Source organism: Myotis brandtii, unplaced genomic scaffold (genome assembly GCF_000412655.1).
Source record: "Myotis brandtii unplaced genomic scaffold, ASM41265v1 scaffold4, whole genome shotgun sequence".
Taxonomy (NCBI): domain Eukaryota; kingdom Metazoa; phylum Chordata; class Mammalia; order Chiroptera; family Vespertilionidae; genus Myotis; species Myotis brandtii.
Window position 1 is genome coordinate 5,859,036 of NW_005365371.1, and position 19,655 is coordinate 5,878,690.

The window sequence follows — 19,655 nt, forward strand, 5'->3', positions numbered from 1 at the left end:
AATGAATATGTTCCATTTTTTTTTTTGTTTCCTTTTTTTTTTTTTTTTAATAAGAATAATTACCTCTTGCTGGAACTCTGTTAAACAGCAGAGGGGGCTGTGCCAGTTCCTGGCCCTGGGATCAGAAGAGCAGGTTGCAGTCTCAGTTCTGCTCCCAACCTGGGCCTGTCCCTGCCCTCAGTGAACCAGTTTTCCTGGTCTTTGCCTTGCCTTCCTCCCGGGCCTGGGGGATGGCTGTGCAAGCTGGCCAGCTGTGCAGTGGAGATCCTGCCCTGTGTGCTCTTGGGCTGGGGCAGCAGAGATAAAAGTTGACAAGGGGCTGCCCTTTGTCAGTGATTGTGAGCACCTACCTGGTTCCCCAGGGGTGTTGCCTGATGTGCTGACACACCGGTGACCTTGGCATGAGGGCCTCAAGGGCAAGCTAAATGCAGACAGTGGTGGTTGATAGAGTGTGTGTGTGTGTGTGTGTGTGAGAGAGAGAGAGAGAGAGAGAGAGAGAGAGAGAGAGAGAAACCTGTGGGTTTAGCATAAATAGTTCAGAAACTGACTTTCTCATGTACTGTGTTAATTTGCTAGGGGAGGTAGAAGAGGGTAAAAGGGGGATAAATGGTGATGGAAGGAGACTTGACATGGGGTGGTGAGCACAATACAATACACAGATGATGTATTATAGAATTCCCTGAGACCTATATAATTTTATTAACCAATGTCACCCCAATAAATTCCACTTAAAAAAACTTCCTAGGGCTGCCATCACAAATGGCCACAAACCTGAAGCATACACAACAAAAATGTATTCTTTCGGCTCTGGAGGCTGGAAGTCCCAAATCCAGGCAGGGCCGCACTCTCTCCGAAGTTGCTGGGGAAGAACCTGTCCGTTCCTCTTCCGCTCCTGCTGGCTTGGCTCCGGGTGCTCCTTGGCTTGTGGCAGCATAACTTACCTCTGCCTCGAGCACAATAGAATACACAGATGATGTATTATAGAATTCCCTGAGACCTATATAATTTCATTAACCAATGCCATCCCAATAAATTCCACTTAAAAAAACTTTCCTAGGGCTGCCATCACAAATGGCCATAAACCTGAAGCGTACACAACAAAAATGTATTCTTTCAGCTCTGGAGGCTGGAAGTCCCAAATCCAGGCAGGGCCGCACTCTCTCCGAAGTTGCTGGGGAAGAACCTGTCCGTTCCTCTTCCGCTCCTGCTGGCTTGGCTCCGGGTGCTCCTTGGCTTGTGGCAGCATAACTTACCTCTGCCTCCCTTTGTGTGCCTCTGAGTCCTCTCCTCTTATAAGGACTCCTGCCATGGGATTTAGGACCCACCCTAACCCACGGTGACCGCATCTTAACTAATTACATCAGCAAAGATCCTAGTTCCAAATAAGGTCACGTTCTGACATATGAATTTGACGGAGACTATTCACGCCTCTGTGTGTATGGTCCCTGTAAGGCAAATCCTTCGAGGCCGACGCTTTCCAAAATGCTTTTGTTTAACAAGTATTTCCCAAGTGCTTGGTAGAGGCAGGGTCTTACTAAGAGATGAGCCCTTTAAGGAGGAAAGTAGAGAGTCAGGCCTGGCCCTGTGCTCAAATGAGCTCCCCAACCCGGGGACAGAGAGCGCAGGGTGGGGCCCAGGGCGCAGAGGTGAAGGCGGCACTGGGTGGCTGCAACTCTCCGCTTCCTTGGCCCTTAACTCCACTTCCCAGATCATTTTCCTTTCCTGGGTGATGAAAAGCAAGATGAGGCGGGCCTTGGGGTTTGCCTCTGAAGCCAGAGAGAGCCCCGACACCCAAGCCCTTCTGACCTGCGCAGAGAAAGAGGAAGACAACGAGGAGGCGAGGAATCAGGGGCTGGAAAACCGCTGGTCCCACCAGTGTTTGCATGTGGAGGGGACCGAGGTGAGCCTGGGATTCTGGGTCCCTCTGAGCCTGGCCGCTTGGTCACTTTAGAAAACCACGGTTGATGCCCAATGCTAAGGGGCCCTGAATAAATAGGACTTTCCATTTCCCCAATTACAACGTTTTTAAAAGTTTCTGAACTCTTAATAAACTTCAATATATGTTTCGCAACGTAGATGAAAAATAGTCAAGTGTCCACTTCTGCTATTTAGTAATTTACTTATTCATATATATTTAAGTTTACATGCTACAAAAATTAACATGTAATCTGACTGAGTTAATGAAATAGAAGATGGGGGGGGAGGGTATGGCCAAGGTGAAAGGGGTTTATATAGGTGCGTGGACCAAACACCCAGGTTCCCATAAAGCAGGGGTCCTCAAACTATGGCCCGCGGGCCACATGCAAATACAAATATTGTATTTGTTCCCATTTTGTTTTTTTTATTTCAAAATAAGATATGTGCAGTGTGCATAGGAATTTGTTCATAGTTTTTTTTTTAACTATAGTCTGGCCCTCCAATGGTCTGAGGGACAGTGAACTGGCCCCCTGTTTAAAAAGTTTGAGGACCCCTGCCATAAAGGCTCTAATGCAGGGCTGGGGAACGTTTGGCCCAAAGGCCCGTGAAATCATTTGGTCTGGCCCTGCCAAGGCATTAAGGGTGAGTTAATTAAATGTTTGACCAAATATAGGAGGCTAAATTTTAAGTTGATGATTTTGTATGGCCCTCGAATGATGTTATAAATACCTAACTGACCCTTGGCAGAAAATGGGTTCCCCACCCCTGCTCTAATGGGAGGTTATTTTCCTTCCACTCTAGCAACTTGTACGAAATTATATCCCAAAACGGAGCTACAATGTGTAAAGAGCGCCTTGTGTGTCTGGTTGTTCCAAGGGGAGGAAGAAGAGACTTGGCAATCTTCTCAGCATTCCTCAACCACAGTGGTTCTCAAAGTGTGGTCCCTGGGCCAGCATTACCTGGGAACTAACTTATTAGTAATGCAAATTCTCGGCTTCCACCCGGCTCTACCCAATCCTAAGCTGAGAGTGTGTTGACCAGCCCACCGGGTGCTTCTGGTGCACACTATAACGTGAGAACCACTGCTTTACAAAAGCATTTATGTAGCACCTACTGCAGTGTTTCCCAGACTTTGCCATATTTTAGAATCACCTGCGAGGCTTTTAAACTTTCCAGGTCACATCCCGACCAATTAAACCAGAATATCTGGGAGAAGGGGTTGAGAGCTAAACATCAGTTATTTTGTTTTTTAAGATGCCCAGGTGATTCCACTGTGCAGCAAAGTTTGGGAACCACTGACATACTGTGACCTCAAAGAGATAAGATGCATTTCATAGGAAGCAAAAAGTGAGATGTGCCATAAAAGAACAGGGGGCAAAAAACACTTTAGGGGGTGGGGCTTTTTTTTTTTTTTTAAAGAAAATGGGACCTTGTTTTTAGAAAATGTCTCCCAACTTAAGAATTCCCATGTCTGTCTCCTTGTCTCTACTTGAAAGAATTCAGATTGGGTGCCTCTCACTACACTACCGCACTGCAAGCCACTCAGGACAATGACAGCCATCAGTCACTACATGGAGCTGACCATTGAGCCCGTGCAACAGGTGAGTGGCCATGGGCCACAGCCAGGGGTCCAGAGGGTGGGAAGTAGTCATGGAAGGCTTCCTGCAAGAGGCAACACTTTAGCTGCAGGATGGGCAGGATGAGGCAGGAGAGCATAAAAAAGAGGAAGGGGAAAATAAGAGAAAGAGAAAAAAAGGGGTGGGGTGGGGGACGAAAGAGGAAGGAGCTCTCCAAGGCCTAGTGTGGGGCAAATTGGGGGAATTCAGGAGATGACAGGGTGGGGATACCATCACACTACAGAAGCTGAATGTCATCCTGAGGTGATGGGAGTCTATGAGGCTTCAGGACTAGAGACTTAGGGTCAGATGTGAACCTTAGAGCCTTCGCTTAGGCCATGTTGGAGGACAGACTAGGGGAGAGGAGGCTGGAATCAAGGTGGTCAGTGAGGGACAGTTGTAAGTCCAGGAAAGGTGGTGTGGCTTGAAGCACGGCTGGAGCAGGAGAGGCAGAGATGGAGTGGAGAGAGTTGGCAGGTAGAGCGCTGGGAGGAGTGAGGATATGGGGTGAGGGAGACTGAGCACTCCAGATATCTCCCAGGGCTCTGGCCTGGATGGGCGGGTCCTCAAGGGGAAGAGGGTTAGAGAAAAGGGAGACAAGTCCACTGCATGTCCCACTACCCCACAAAGACAGTTTTTGTCCAGGTTACCGGTGACCTCCAAGTTGCTAAATCCCGGGGTCATTTCTGTCCGAACTGAGATTGGCCACTAGCTCCTTGCAGCTTCTTGGGGTCCTCACTGTCCTGGCTTTGCTGCCACCATCACAGATGTTATTTCCCTGTCACTTCTGCTGGCTCCTCCTGGCGAGCTTGACTTTACGGCTGCAGACCCTTCTCTCTCTCCATCCTCTTCCAGTCCCATGTCCCGCAGCTCACACTCCGTCGCTTGCTGATTTCCCCGTGCATGTCTCCTTCCTTTTTCTCTCCCTCCATTCCAGTTTTGGCCGCCGGCCAGGCCATCCATTCAACACCACATGGCATCTCACGCTTACCGTGTCCAACTTCTTCCATGCCCAGACCTCTCCCCATCTTCCTGATCTCAGCCAAGGACACCACTGTCTGTGCATTTGGTCCAACTGAAAACTCCCCTCCTCCCCTCCCTACATGCCCATGCCTGTCCAATCCATTTGCGAATCTATAAATACTACTTTTTAAATAGATCCACAGCCGGTTCCCCTCCACTGCTATTTCTGTCCCGTCTTCTCCATCTGCAAGGGTCTCTTACAAATGTAAATTACATCTTTCCCTCCTTCGTCTAAAATACTCCTCTTCATTCCCATTTCACAAAGAATGAAATCGAATCCCCTTACACAGACTTCCAAGACCCTGCCGGCCCAGCGCTCCCTCCCTCACCGCCTCCTATTCTCTCCTCCTATTCGCTGTTTTCTTGAGGCACAGCTTTCTCTTCTTTCCTCCCTGGATGCTCTTCCTTCTGACTTTTATGTTGTTCACGTGGCTGCCTTTTCTTGTTTTTGATCATCAGTTAAAATGTCATTTTCTCCACAGGTCTTCCCCCAATAGCCACTGAAAAGTAGCCTCCATCTCTGGCGTGTCCCTTTATTACCTTTTTAAAAATATATATTTTATTGATTTTTACAGAGAGGAAGGGAGAGGGATAGAGAGTTAGAAACATCGATCAACTGCCTCCTGCACACCCGCTACTGGGGATGTGCCCACAACCAAGGTACATGCCCTTGACCGGAATCGAACCTGGGACCTTTCAGTCCGCAGGCCGACGCTCTATCCACTGAGCCAAACCGGTCAGGGATTTATTACCTTTTCTAATGTTCTGCAAAACACCTCCATGACCTTTCACTCTTGTGTGTTGTCTGTTTCCTTCGGGGATATGAATGTTGTGTCTCCTTCTGTCTTGTTCGCTTACCAGTGGTTCTCAACCTTCTGGCCCTTTAAATACAGTTCCTCATGTTGTGACCCAACCATAAAATTATTTTCGTTGCTACTTCATAACTGTAATGTTGCTACTGTTATGAATCGTAATGTAAATATCTGATATGCAGGAAGGTCTTAGGCGACCCCTGTGAAAGGGTCGTTCGACCGCCAAAGGGGTCTCGACCCACAGGTTGAGAACCGCTGGCTTAGACCCTGGTGTGTCAGTCACAGGCTCTCTCTGTAAAGGTGCACTTGGAGCCCTGACCGGTTTTGCTCAGCGGAGGGAGCGTCTGCCTGCGGACTGAAGGGTCCCAGGTTCGATTCCGGTCAAGGGCATGTACCTTGGTTGCGGGCACATCCCCAGTGGGGGGTGTGCAGGAGGCAGCTGATCGATGTTTCTCTCTCATTGATGTTTCCAGCTCTCTATCCTTTCCCTTCCTCTCTGTAAAAAATTCAATAAGATATATTAAAAAAAAAAAAAGGTGCACTTGGAACACAGAGTTCAGAGGTAGCTGCCCCACTGAGCTGCCCATGGGACACACTGACAATCAGAGGGTGTGGGCCCGAGACATAGGTTTAACCCCCTGTTGTTGTTCCTTGGAAAGTGGGTGCAGATAACCTGTGTTTGCTGTAAGTGAAGTGCAGGGTATTTGGAGCATGTTTTCACAATTAAGAACCCACTTCCGTTGTTAAATCCTTCCTCTGGTGGGAGCGTGGGTGGGTGATGGAAGGCCCTGGGGAAAGCACAGGGAACCCTAGGCATGTGGCCTAAGCTTTGCACAAGACATTTTTAAATCATGGAACTGCTGAAAAATAATAGTGCAAAAATGCATTTATTTTAATGCTTCCAGTACCTGGATCTTGGGTAGATTCCTGCTGGGGAACAGACTCCATGGAAGAAGCATGTGTTCCTCCTTGGTTCTCTTCCCAAAGCACATTTTTTGACCAACTTACGCCTGGCCTCTTCCTTCTGTGTCCACCAGAGGGCGAGAGGTGTCTTTGTGATAGCTCCTGACAAGGAGTGGGGAGCCCCAAGCCCATCTGGGCAGGAAGCCCCCTCACTGGGCTCTAGGGCCTCCACTCCCAAGATGGTCTGTTTATTGAGGGCTAACTACATAGATTAATTACATAGATTAACTCTTTAAATCCTCACAGCCAACCCCTGAGGTATTATCTTCCTTTTACAGATAAGGAAAATGGGGCACAGAGAGGTTAAGGAACTTGCTCAAGGTCACACAGTTGGTCAGTGGTAGAACCAAGATTCAGATTTGTCTCTACCTGAGTCTGTGCCCTTGACAACACTACATACCACCCTTTGGCATAATGGCTGATGCCGGGGTTCTTGTTCCAGCATCTAGAAGGGTTCAGCAATCTGGAGGTCTGTGTGTTACTTAATAAAGAGTCCAGAGACGAAGCATAATTTTGAAAGGCATTATAGGGAGTCAGAGGAGCCTAGCTAAAGAAACTAAGATCTCCTTGTCTCAGGACCCCTTGCTATTTATTAACACAAATTGTCCTAAGGCAAGGTGAAGATATACACTTCAAAGGGAAGGGTTTCAGACAGAAGCATTGTCAGATTGGGGGAATTTGCCTGTGGCTGTTCAGGTGTTTGGCCAGTAGGAGGCAATAACATGTAGATTAAGATGCCCTTAGCTGTCTGGCAGCAAGCAAACATCCCTTTTCAGGTTTAGGGAAATGCCTTTAGCCATTCCCAACAGGTGATAACATATGTGACTCAGCCCTTGTTGAGTCCCCAAGTTCCATCAACCTTTTGATGAAACTCTTGCAATTATGACATGCTGGATTGGCTTCTGGCAGGCTGACACCAAGTAACCACTTGATAAGTGGTTGTTTTTAAAAATTATCATGAACACAAATTTTCTTAATAACCTATGAGATAGAACTATTATTTCTATTGTTGTTATTTAATAATTTTATTATTATTTTAAGTGGCGGCACAGAGAGGTTTAAGTCACTTGCCCGAATCCCATAGTTAGACAATCACAGAGGTTTTAAACTAAGCCTGTCTGATTCTGGGACCTGTGCATTTATAAAGAGGACGTACTCTCAGTGCTGCCATATTATGCCAGCTGGGTTAGCAAATGCTCCTTCTTCACGAGAAGGTCCCAGTGGGCAAGGTTGGAGCTAGGCACCCTGAGGCCATGTGTCCTGATGCATGTCCTGTTTGGACAGCTCTCTGGCAGTGGGCAGCAAGAGCCACTGGCTGCTTAGTCGTCGTCCCAGGTCCCTCCCGAGCACTGGGCCTAAGGAGAGATTTTCCAAGAGAAGCAGCCGGTTCAGGCTGAGCTGAGGGGCCGAGGGCCATGGGTCATGGGGATGAAAGGACTGGAATATTTGAAACTGCATTGTTGACTCCGGTGTGGTCAGGCCCGGAGGTTTTTATAGAATCTATGGTTGTTGCCTGGGAGGCTTCTGTTTCTCCCACTTCCCCCACCCCGCCCAGGGGCTGCCCAGAACACTGACTCTGCCTCCGTTATGGACTTTCTCTGCCTGCCCAGTGACTCTCACGTGAAACCACATTTACACTGGAGTCATGCTCCAATCACGCTGGAGCCCTGTGTGATTTGGGATCCAGGCCAGTAGACCTTCCTCTTATGTGTCCATGACATTTACATCTGAGCCTGTGACACCACTTCAAGGGAGGCAAGGCAGGGACTACCACTCCCTTTTATAGATTAGGAAACTGAAGCTCGGGGAAGACTGATTTCTTGCCAAGGTCACATGGTTGGTGAAAGATATGGCTCCAGAAGGCAGGCTGTTCCCCTTGCAGAATGACTGCCCAGCTCTGAAACCCCAGCCCTCAGAGCTTCAAGCATGTCTGAGGAAGCCCTCCCCTTCCCCAGACTCCTGCCCTCACCCTGTGAGCCCTGTGGGGAGAAGTTCTTTTCTGAAAGATAGATAGATAGATGATAGATAGATGATAGATAGATAGATAGATAGATAGATAGATAGATAGATAGATGATAGATAGACACAGGCAAATGACTGATAGATAGAATATAGATAGGAAGATGGACGATAGATGATTGATAGGATACAGATAGAAGGATGATAGAGAAAATAGAAAGTGATAAATGATAGAAAGATAGATGGTAGATTGATAGGAATTGACATAGATAATAGATATAAGATAGATAGATAGATAGATGATAGATAGATAGATAGAGAGATAGAGAGATAGAGAGATAGATAGAAAGATGATAGGGAATCTCCCTTAAACCTTTCTGCTGGTGGTGAGTGTGAGTCGGTAAGGCCTCTATGGGGTGCATTTTTGGCAACAGATGTCCAAATTACAAAGGCACATACCCTCTGAGCCCGCAATTCCACTTCTAGGAATTTATCCTTTAAAAATAGCCTGAAAAAATGTGTAATTCTTTATCGTTGAAAGCATTACATATGTCCCCCTTCCCCCGCATTGTCCTCTCCCAGCCGCCCCCGCCCCCCTGCCCTAGCCTGAAATTTTAAATGTACAATGTAACTCACTGCAGTCAGTGTTGATTGGAAAAGCAAGAGACTGGAAATACCGTCACCATCCATCAGTAGGGGACTGGTTAAATAGACGGCGAACACCTAGACAATGTACCAGAAACATTTCTGATACAGTACGTTCTGAGACATCAAGTGAAAAAACCCAAGATGCGTAAGAGAGTGCAGCGCATGCTGCGTTTGCGGCAGTAAGGAGCGGTGCGTGTATGCATTTGTGTGTTAGACCATCTGGAAGGTGAGCGACCCCGAGTGCCGGCTGCCTCTGGGGAGGACGGGCAGCGGGGGCGTGAGGGTGGAGGTAGGCTTGCACGCTACACCCTTTCCTGCCTCTGGAATGCTAGAGCACGCGAGTGCTTTGACAATTAAAACATAAAGTGAACTAAGTGTCTCCGCCCGCCCTTCCCCACACACCTTGCAGGCAGGCTGCAGCGCCGCCAGGCTGCCGGGCGACGGACAGATGAGCACGGGAGACGTGCCCCTGCAGGAGCCCCCCTCGTACCCTCCCATTCGGGTCATCCGGGCCCGCGTGTCTTCCAGCAGCTCCTCCGAGGTCCCCTCCATCAACTCCGACCTTGAGGTACCCGCTGCTGCCTGCCTGCCGGTGCATGGGCGCCCTCCTCCGTGACCCTGCGGTGCCCCGGGTGCTGGCGCTGCAGCTTGCCAGTCCGCCCACGCTCGCCTCCGCCTGCTGAATAATGAATGAGTCCGCTGGCTGCTGCCCGCGAGTCCCCACTGCCAGCGCCGACAAGGGGTTTCCATGGTCACGTTCCCCAGCGAAACACTGCATGGTGCAGCGCGGCCTCGGAGAATCACTTGCACATGCAGTTACGAAAATAAATGCGTGAATAATATATAAACTTGGAAAGCGTTTCAGTGTTTCCCAAACCCATGTGACCATGGAAGCGTCCCTCCCCGCAAACCCCCCTTCCCCCAACACCGGCTGCCCCATGGTGCCCTCAGGGTCATACTTGGGATCGCATAAGCTTGGCATTTTCATAAACTTGACCTCATTTTGATTTGGGGATCTGTGAACAAAACATCCCATTTCGGATGCCACGGACGGGTGTAGCCCTCAGTTCTGGGCTGTCCTGTCCCTCAGGCCCACAGCTCCGGGCCTGTGTCTGGAAAATGAGAACAAGGACGGTGTAGTTGCCATGTGCTGTCAGCAGGGGGAGGACTGCCCTTCATTCTGGGTTTGTGTTCTGTTTTGGTGTTAAAATGCCCTTTTAGGAAATGATGATCAACTATGTGGTAGTCGGTGTTGAGTTTTTTGTTTAGGTTTTAATGGTCTTATTTGGTAAAATAACCCATTAGCCATCCTAAGTAGGCCCCTCAAATTTGTTGAACGCATAGTGGACCCTAAAATCCGAAAGACTCAGAGCCATCGGCCTGCGGACTCTCCCAGGACTCTTCCCACTTACCTGTGCTCTACCTGGGCCCTCCAGGAGTGCCCTATCTAATCGACAGGACAAAACATTGGGATTTGCAAGTAATTCCTATGATGGCAGCACCGGAGATGGGCTGAGACAGAGACAGATCAGGCTGGGGGTGGGGACGGGGGAGAGGGGGGCTCGCCTGCAGTGAGAACTTGAGTATTTTCACCTTTCCCCAGTGTCCACTGGCTGGGCTGGTCGAGGCATCAGACGAATGGCATTGGAGCCTCAGGCCATTTGCTTGGGGCTGTGTTTCCAGACATCTCCACAGGGGGTGGTACACTCCACGGAGACTGTGGATCCACTCCTTCATTTGCTCACTCACTCACTCACTCACTCACTCACTCACAAGGCAGCCCCGCTCCTGGCACAGCCATCCCGAGAGCGTGCTGAGCAGATGCCGAGAAAGGGTGACTGCACTCGCCCGTGGACGGCAGGTGGGAGCGGGGCCCAGAGGGAGGGGCTTGCAGGAGTGGCCACCGCACTTTCCAGCATAGCCCACACCTGTTTTATGAGAGCAGGGTTCGCTTTCTTCCGGCATTGAAATGGTTCCTCTGCCTTTAAAGGCTTCCTTTTCTTTTCTTTTTTTAGTCTCTGGGATGCAAGAAAAGATTAAGTCCAACGTTGTGACAAAAGTGCATTTAGTCCCTTTTTTCCTTCTCTGCTTCCTAGTAATGTCATAGACGCGCATGGGGAACTTTGTAGGAATTCTGCAAGGACGTTGTTTCTGTCATTGGAACAAAGTCTGCCTGTTGGAGAATGACTGCCTGGAGCTTTTGCAGCTGTGTGTGTGTGTGTGTGTGTGTGTGTGTGTGGTGTGTGTGTGTGTGTGTGTGTGGTGTGTGTGTGTGTGTGTGTGTGGTGTGTGTGTGGTGTGTGTGTGTGGTGTGTGTGTGTGGGGGGGGGTTGGGAAAGGGGGGGATGAAGCCACACACCTGATTGCTCTGTCTGAAAGGGGTCAAGTCCCAGGCCTGTGTGTCTTGCTATCTGTGCCTTAAGCTCTTGACAACCGGGACTGCTTGTTCCCTCTCCAAACTCTGCTTCCAGCACCAGGGCCAGGTCAGATTCCTTTGGACATTTGTCATTCTTTTTTAAATGTGTGTTTTTTTTAAAATTATTTTAGAGAGAGAGGAAGGGAGAAACAGAAAGAGAGAGAGACATTTCTGTGAGAGAGAACATAGATCGGTTGCCTCCTGCACATACCCCGACAGGGGATCAAACCCGCAACCCAGGCCTGTGCCGTAACCAGGAATTGAGCCAGTGACCTTTTGGTTACGAACCAACTGAGCCACACTGGCCAAGGCTGGGCATTGGTCATTCTTAAAGTCAAATCATTCCTTTAAATAAACACAAAAACAGATACACACACACGTACTATAAAAGTGCTCATGTTAGAGAAAACACATATAAGTAAGAAGAGGCCAGAACATTCCAACAGGTACCAAAAGCAAAAAGCGACGTTGAGGATGTGGTTTCTCCCCGGGAAGGTGGCATTGCCTGCCACGACGGAGTGAAAGTCAGTACATCCTGAAATGTGTGGGGCCACCAGCTGGCTCCCCTGGGGGTGAGGAAAGATGCTCCTCTGCCCCCCACCTACCCCCTCAAGGAAAGGACTGTGCCGGAGAAAGAGGAGTGATCAGGAGTTGTGGGTTCGGGGGGAGGGGGGGGTGGCTCTCGCTGCCCTTCCAGGCAGCCTTTCCCTGGACATCTTGAGTCTTCACTTCTCCCTCTGTACATGGGAACCGCGAGACCTTCCCTGCCTGTATTACAGAGTGACTGTGAGGGGCAAATGGGGGTGCTGGCGGGGCTTTGCAAGACTCCCAAAGGTGCTATATGTCGTGCAGTGGAAACTGGGCTGGAAGTGGGCTTTGCTACTCACTCCACCCCCTTTAGCCGTGGAATGGGCAGCACCCGCTCATTTAGCTGGACCTGTTCTGAGAGTGGAGACAATGAGTTCAGGGCGATGGTGAGGCTCCACTAGGTCCGAATGTAAAGGAGCTTTGACACAGGAGACCAGAGGCTCCATAAATGCTCATCGTGAAACCCCAGCTTTGGACTGGGTGATCTTTAAGGTCCCACTTAGCAACGTGGTCCTAAGTGTCAAAGTGTGTGGTTGAGAGAGGTGGGAGGAGGTTAGCTACACTGAGTCAATTCTTAGCTGTAGAAAGACTTCCATCAAGCAAACAAAAGCATCACCGACCTACCAAGCTTAATGTCCTTGCTGGTACAGCGGCTCAGGCTGCTGGGTGCTGCCTGGAATACCTCTGCTGCCTCAGTCTCCTTCCACTTGAACCAACGCAGGTGCCACCTCCATCTCTCCTTTCACTGCTGTCCTACTCGGGAGCTTCCCAACACTCAGCCCCACGGGCTCCCTGCTCTAAGGCTTCTGTGGCTCCTGACTACTTATGTTTAAGTCTGACCCTTCAGCCTGACGTCCAGGACACGTAGTCCTCTGGCCCTGGGCCAGCTCTCCGGGTTTTACTCTCACATCTGACCAGCTTTCTTTTCTCTGGGGTTCTTTGCTTATTTCAGTCCTCTCCTCCTGCCCTTCAAGGCACTGGCTAAATCCTGCCTCCTCCAGGAAGCCTTCCCTGCACTCCAGAGTAGGGTTGCTAGATTTAACTGGCAAAAAACACAGGACAGCCAATGAAATTTGAATCTTAGATGAACTGGCCTACACTAAAGCACTATTTGTTATCTGAAATTCAGATTTCACTGAGCATCCTGTGTTTCCTCTGACAATCCTGCTCCTGAATCAAACTTGATTGTTCGAATTTCTGGCCCCTCCCTAGACCTCTTCTCCAGTTCTTCTGAGCAGCATTTGAGCAGCAAACTTTCTTCCAAAAATTTAGGAACATACAATGTGATAGATCAACTATATCTTAATAAAACCAGGGAAAATTCGTTTTAAGAAATCAGGAACAGGGGCCAAGGTTGCCCAGGCCTTTCCCACGGGAGGTCCTGGGATTTGGCCTGACGCAGTCTTTGCATCTCCTCGTGACTGATGTTGGAGGTGCTGCTCCCAACCCCTGCTGCCCACCATTTTAATTCGCGTGGCTTCTCCGTCTTGGCCCTTTTGTTCTCACCTTCATACGTCCCTGAAGTGAAACTGTGCGTCATCCTTAGAAAGGAAACCACCCCGCGGTGGGTCAGAACTTCCCTCTCGCTGATCCATGTCACGATGGGCCTTTCGCACAGCACCTCACGGTGTGTGAGGCATTTTCTCATCTCACATCCCGTTTTCCCCACAGCAGCTGGGAAGGAAGAGCAGTGTGGGAAGTCTGTGCCAGAGGAGGAAAGAAAGTGTGGGGGTGAAACACGGTGCTCGATTCAGAGTGTCAAAGAACTCCTTAATTAACGAGCTGTAAATATTGTGCAGGTTTTTTAAAAATAGAAAGGATGAGATTTTGAGACATATGGTAGAATGTTTAAAAGTCTGTAAGGGCCCTGGCTGGTTTGTCTCAGTGGATAGAGCGTCGGCCTGTGGACTGAAGGGTCCCAGGTTCAATTCCAGTCAAGGGCACATGCCTAGGTTGCGGGCATGCAGGAGGCAGCCAATCAATGATTCTCTCTCATCATTGATGTTTCTATCTCTCCCTTCTCTGAAAGGCAATAAAAATATACATTTAAAAGTCTGTAAGGTACCAGATCAAAAGGAAATCTGCTTTAAAAGATTGAGAGAACTGTAACTGGTGCATCTCTGGCCAGTCTTAAAACTTTATAATCAGAAGAAACAAAAAACCTTTATAATCTATCCTGAGTGCAGCAACATCTCACCTCTCCCATGTTGGGAAGTCACTGCTCCCCAAAGGTAAGAGGCGGGAGTTGGTCTTGCTACACCTGACCAATCTAGCTCTCATCGTCTAAAATGTAAGCCTGGAAATTGATCATTTTCCAACGACTAAGACATACCTCAGTCTTCAGGAACAAAGGAAAAGTTGCCACATGTCCTGTGGACAGGGCTACAGCATGCCTCTTGGTTTCAGAAGCATGACAAAGAGTGTTTTTTAGAAATGAGGTGAATTGAAGTACTATATAAGCTGTGGTTCACAAACGTGATGGTCCTCTTTAAGGATTTGTGGAAATATTAATTACATTTTAAGGTAGAACAGCCATTTGCACAATTTGGAGTGTGTGTGTATATCTAAGGGCTATTAAACACCTTCATAGAGACTCTTAAAAATAGAACTATGAGTGATTTTTAGTTTGTTTTTTTTGAAAAAAATCTTATACAAAAATCAACATATTTTGCTCTTGAAACGTGGAAATGACTATAAAATGTTATTTATTTTTATTTTGGGGGCTCGGGGAGAGACCTCGGTTGCAAAGATTTGGGTTAATTGTACTCAGGCACATTATCATCGATTTAAATTTTAAAAGAAATCCTGCTACTATCTTCACTAGAGGGCGCTGTTCTTTAATTTTAGATTGCCTGTGATGCTGAAGATTTGGAGAGTTTAAAGGTTTCATTTCAACCCAGCTGGGGGGACTCTTAAGCTCCTTTATTTGTTTGCTCGGCTTTAAATAAACTTTTATTTTTGGAATAATTTTGCATTTACAGAAAAGTTGGAAAGGTAGTACAGAGAGTCCCTGTATATTTTGCCCAGTTTCCTCTAATGTTAACATCTTACAAAAACCATGCTACATTTACCAAAACTAAGAAATTGACATTAATACATTACTATTAACTATACTACAGATTTTATTTAGATTTCACTAGTCTTCATCAGTATTCTTATTCTGTTCTGGGATACAATCCAGCATATCACATTGCATTTAATAATTTTTTAAACAAACAAAACACACACTCACTACGGTAACCATAGATTATCATTTATATTTTGCATGAACTTCTGTATTTATTTGTAAAAGTTATTTAACTTTTTGAACCCCTATGTTGTCATCAACATTTCTGTTTTTTTGCAGTGTGTGTGTAACCATTATTTTAGTAATTTTGTGTCTTCTCCAATTAATTTTTTTTCCGTTTATATCCCCCTTCAGGCTGTCATTAAAATATGAATGCTATGGAATTATTACTAATTTTGTTAGGTATAATAATGACATTGTGCTTAGAATTTTTTAAAATGTCCTTATCAATGAGATACATATCGAAGTATTTATAGATGAAATTAGTTACTTTAAAATACTTCAGCCAATAAAAAAAATGAGGAGCTAGAGCAAATAAAACAGGATGTGTCCATAGGTGTTTATGGGGTTATTTTTTAGTGTAAGACTAAAAAGTCTTATAATTAAGAAGTTGTTTAAAATGGAAATGTAAAATAATTGAACAGTAGAAACTTGGTTTTAATGTGACAATAATGCCAAATCCTGTGAACTGCTCAGATGGGCAGCTGTTCCACTTAATGGACATTCATGGATCAATATAACTGACGTTTGTAGATTCATAGCTCTGTCAGAACACGTCTCCCAGGCACTGCATGCCGTGCCGGAGGACAAGAGCAGGCCGAGAAGCCGCCCTTCAACTGACTCAGACATATTTGAGGCTTGGGGTGGAACCAACCGTGCAGTAAAGGCTGATGAAAAATGAATCTTGGCTGGTAGCAAATATCCCTTATTTTCAAGGTGGGGATTTTATTTGCATCTCTCTTTCTTAGTTTTGTGGTTTTGAGTTGACTCATCTCCACCATGTGGTTAATAAATGGACGATTTATTATCATTATTACACCTGGTAATAATAACTTCTAATAATAGTAATTTAAAAATCTGTATGGGTTATAATTTTTCCAAGGACCTGCAGCCCTTCATAATTATCACAATTATCCTATTGATCATTTCACTCAATTGTAGCTGCTAGTAGCTGCTGCCTTCCTGCTTGCTGAAATCAGCTCTCCCTTTGCCCTCAGAGCATCAGAGGGTCTGCCTCCTGGCTCGCTGAGCAGTCGGGGCAGGTGCCAAGGTCTGCTTTGCTCTGTAATGGGGCGGAATCTATCAAAGACTTTTCTGTGTCTCTTTTTATTCTGCAGCACAAGTATTGGGAGGCCCTAAGCTTGAAGCAGGTATGGACAGTTGTGCTCTCTTTCTATTCCAGGAGGGACTTCCTGTGGCTTGATTCAGTTCCTGTTTTTGTTAGCCACCCCCCCCCCCCCCCCCCATGCTGCGACCCTTTAATACAGTTCCTCATGTTGTGGTGACCCCCAACCATAAAATTATTTTTGTTGCTACTTCATAACTGTAATTTTGCTACTGTTATGAATCGTAATGTAAATATCTGATATGCAGGATGTATTTTCATTGTTACAAATTGAACATAATTAAAGCATAGTGATTAATCACAAAAACAATATGTAATTATATATGTGTTTTCCGATGGTCTTAGGCAACCCCTGTGAAAGGGTCATTCGACCCCCAAAGGGGTCGAGACCCACAGGTTGAGAACCGCTGCTTTAGGGGGAAAAAAAAGAATGTGAAAATGACAGGCGAGTCTTATAGGATCAGGGGATTTTCTGAGTTCTCTCAGTTCAGAGTTCTTTCTGCTTTGTCCAAACTATCTAGTAGGGACTCAGAGAAGATGTGTAACCTGAAAAAGAAACGTGGTTTGGAAAAGAGGTGTATGAACAAGCAGAATAACTGCAGGTTGCTAATGGTAGTGATGCTGGGAGTGGCTGCAGTAGTTGAGATAAACATTGTCATCCGGAGACCTTGATCAGCTGGCTGCTGTCTCCATGCCACCTTGCCTCCAAGGGATGAAGGAGCATGTTTTTTTGACAACTACCTGTGCCTGTTGTCTCCCAGGATTGTTTCTGATAAGAGAGTGGGCCATCTTTTGCTCAAATTCTCTTTATGCCTGGATTCCAGCAATGTTTTTATTCCTTAAAATGAAGTTTTAAAACACATTATTCTGGGGAATCAGAAGAAAGAGATTTAAAATGCTTTTGACAGCCTAACCCACTTCAAAGAGTTCACTTGATCAAAGTGGCAGGCTGTCTCTGTTTGCCGGAAGCTGGATTGGTCAGGTGTAGCAAGAATTGGAGCAGTGGTTCTGAAACATCAGGGCCAAACCTTAGCTCTCAAGCCAGAGAGAGGGTATAGGTGGGCTACCAGCGTCAGCCTTTATACTGAGCACCCTGGGCCCTTCGGGTGAGTACACTCAGAACTGTCTTCTAGAACGTGAGCCTCAGCTGGAAAACAGAATTCATCAAAAGGCACACTGTCCATCCTCGGAAAACAGGCTCTGACTTCCACCAAGGGGCAACTGGACCCCAGAGGCTGAGGGGCTGGGAAGCTCTTTTATGTGGGATCTTTGATAAAGTCAGAGAGGAATTTGCTTAGACATGTCCCCTCGAATCTGCAGCCACAAGTGAATGAAAAGTAAGCACTGGGAGTGGCTGGCACAGCCCCAAACAGGTACAAGGGGCTGATCTGTACCAACCAACTCAGCTTAGTCCCTGGCCTGCACGGTTAGTGGGGATGAGGTGGTCTTTTTTAACATGATGCTGTTTTTAATCATCAAGTGGTAGAAGTCATAAGTCACTCATTGAATCAGGCTCTTTTTTCTTTCTTTCTAAAACAAAGCCATAATTTGTGTTTTATACCTGGCATAGTGTGGACACCATCTGGCTCAGGGAACCTTGAAAACCTTATCCCAGACTTCCAGGAACTAGACTGATTGATTCAACTCAAATTTGGTTGTCTGGTGGAGCATTTTACTTGGAGTGCATGTCCATGCCTGACTGTATTTTCTTGCCCAAATAGATAATCTGGCGCGGGCTGATACAGCCTACTTGGCCTTCGCTTGTTATTTTCTGGGTGTTTTGATGATGATATCAAATATGACCTATGACTCAGAATCATCAGTCATAGAAACTCAGAAAGAAAAGAGATCATATTACCTAGTTACTGATCCAATATCCCAACTCACATATGGAGAAACCAAGGCCTGGAGAAGAGAAAGCAAGTGAGTGGCAAAAGGAAGACTTGGGCCCAGCCCCCAACTTGCCTTCATGGCTGCAAACACTAAGGGTTCCCTTCTCTTGGTCCACATGCAAAGTTCCCTCTCTCATCCTTCATATCAGAGCAATAGGAAGACAGCAAATAGCTTCACCAGTTCTGTGTGCCCACCTCTTTTTTAACCTTCCCTACCCCTGCAAATTGCAATTTTCCATAATGGCCTGACAGCAATGAAATATTCACGGGCTTCTGACTATGAATTAGGTTTTAAGTGTTTGTTTTTGACAAGTCTACTGATCTCAAGTTTAGAGGAAATACCATGGATGGTAAGGACAGCCAGTGCCCTGCCCTTAAGGAACTCATCATCTACCTGAGAGGACAAGGGAGATGCCCAGAGAGAGGGCAGGGCTGTCCATGCTCAGCTGCAAATGAGTGGCACAGGCAGTACTAACAGAGAAGGGGTGAGAGCTCAATGGGCATAAGCAGTTGGGGTAGGCTTCCTGGAATAGGAGGTACTCATCTGGACCATAAAGAATGGGTTGTGTTTGCTTGGTCTTGTCCAGGAATGAATTAGGCGTGGAGATGGGCATTCTTAGGATAAAGAGAATATGACTCAGCCCTAACCAGTTTGGCTCAGTACATAGCATCAGACCTCAGACTGAAGGGTCCTGGGTTCAATTCCAGTCAAGGGCACATACCTCAGTTGTAGGCTCAATCCTCAGTCCAGGTCGGGGCAAGTTCCGGACAACCAATCAATATGTCTCCCTCACATCAAGGTTTCTCTCTTTCTGTCTTTCCCCCTACCTTCCACTCTCTCAATGGAAAAATACTCTTGGGTGAGGATTAACAACAAGAAAAAAAGAGAATATTACTCAGTCTCATTAGAGAAGGACTTGGTGACAACAGGGAAAAAGAGGGTGGGGCTGGTCTGTTCAGGGTGGCTGTCCATTAATTCCTTTATTTAAAACTAGAGGCCCGGTGCACAGGATTCGTGCACTGGTGGTTTAATTCCTTTATTTAAAACTAGAGGCCCGGTGTGGTCGAAACGGCCCCGGTGAGGTCGAATTGGGCCTGGTGAGGCTGAAACGGCCCCGGTGAGGTTGAGACGGCCCCGGTGAGGTTGCAATGGCCCCGGCGAGGTTGCAACGGCCCTGGTGAGGTTGAAACGGCCCCAGTGAGGTTGAGACGGCTCCTGTGAGGTCGAGACGGCCCCTGTGAGGTCGAAACGGCCCCTGTGAGGTTGAGGCGGCCCCTGTGAGGCTGAAATGGCCCCCGTGAGGCTGGGACAGCCCCTGTGAGGCTGAGATGGCCTCTGTGAGACTGAGACGGCCCCTGGGAAGCTGAGAAAAATACCACATGAACTCACTCATTTATGGATAATAAGA

At 47.2% G+C, this 19,655-nt stretch overlaps 1 protein-coding gene across 1 annotated transcript in view; it reads left to right on the top strand.

The window, feature by feature from the left end:
- The window catches only part of TMEM44 (transmembrane protein 44), a gene marked incomplete at its 5' end in the record, with an annotated part of 29,516 nt that overhangs the window by 9,178 nt on the left and 683 nt on the right, over positions 1 to 19,655 (top strand). Inside the window, 4 exons of the mRNA XM_014545237.1 lie at positions 1,408 to 1,900; positions 3,414 to 3,518; positions 9,348 to 9,506; positions 16,347 to 16,379. Coding sequence (XP_014400723.1) covers positions 1,408 to 1,900; positions 3,414 to 3,518; positions 9,348 to 9,506; positions 16,347 to 16,379 — 790 coding nt within the window. The remainder of the gene's footprint in view (positions 1 to 1,407; positions 1,901 to 3,413; positions 3,519 to 9,347; positions 9,507 to 16,346; positions 16,380 to 19,655) is intronic.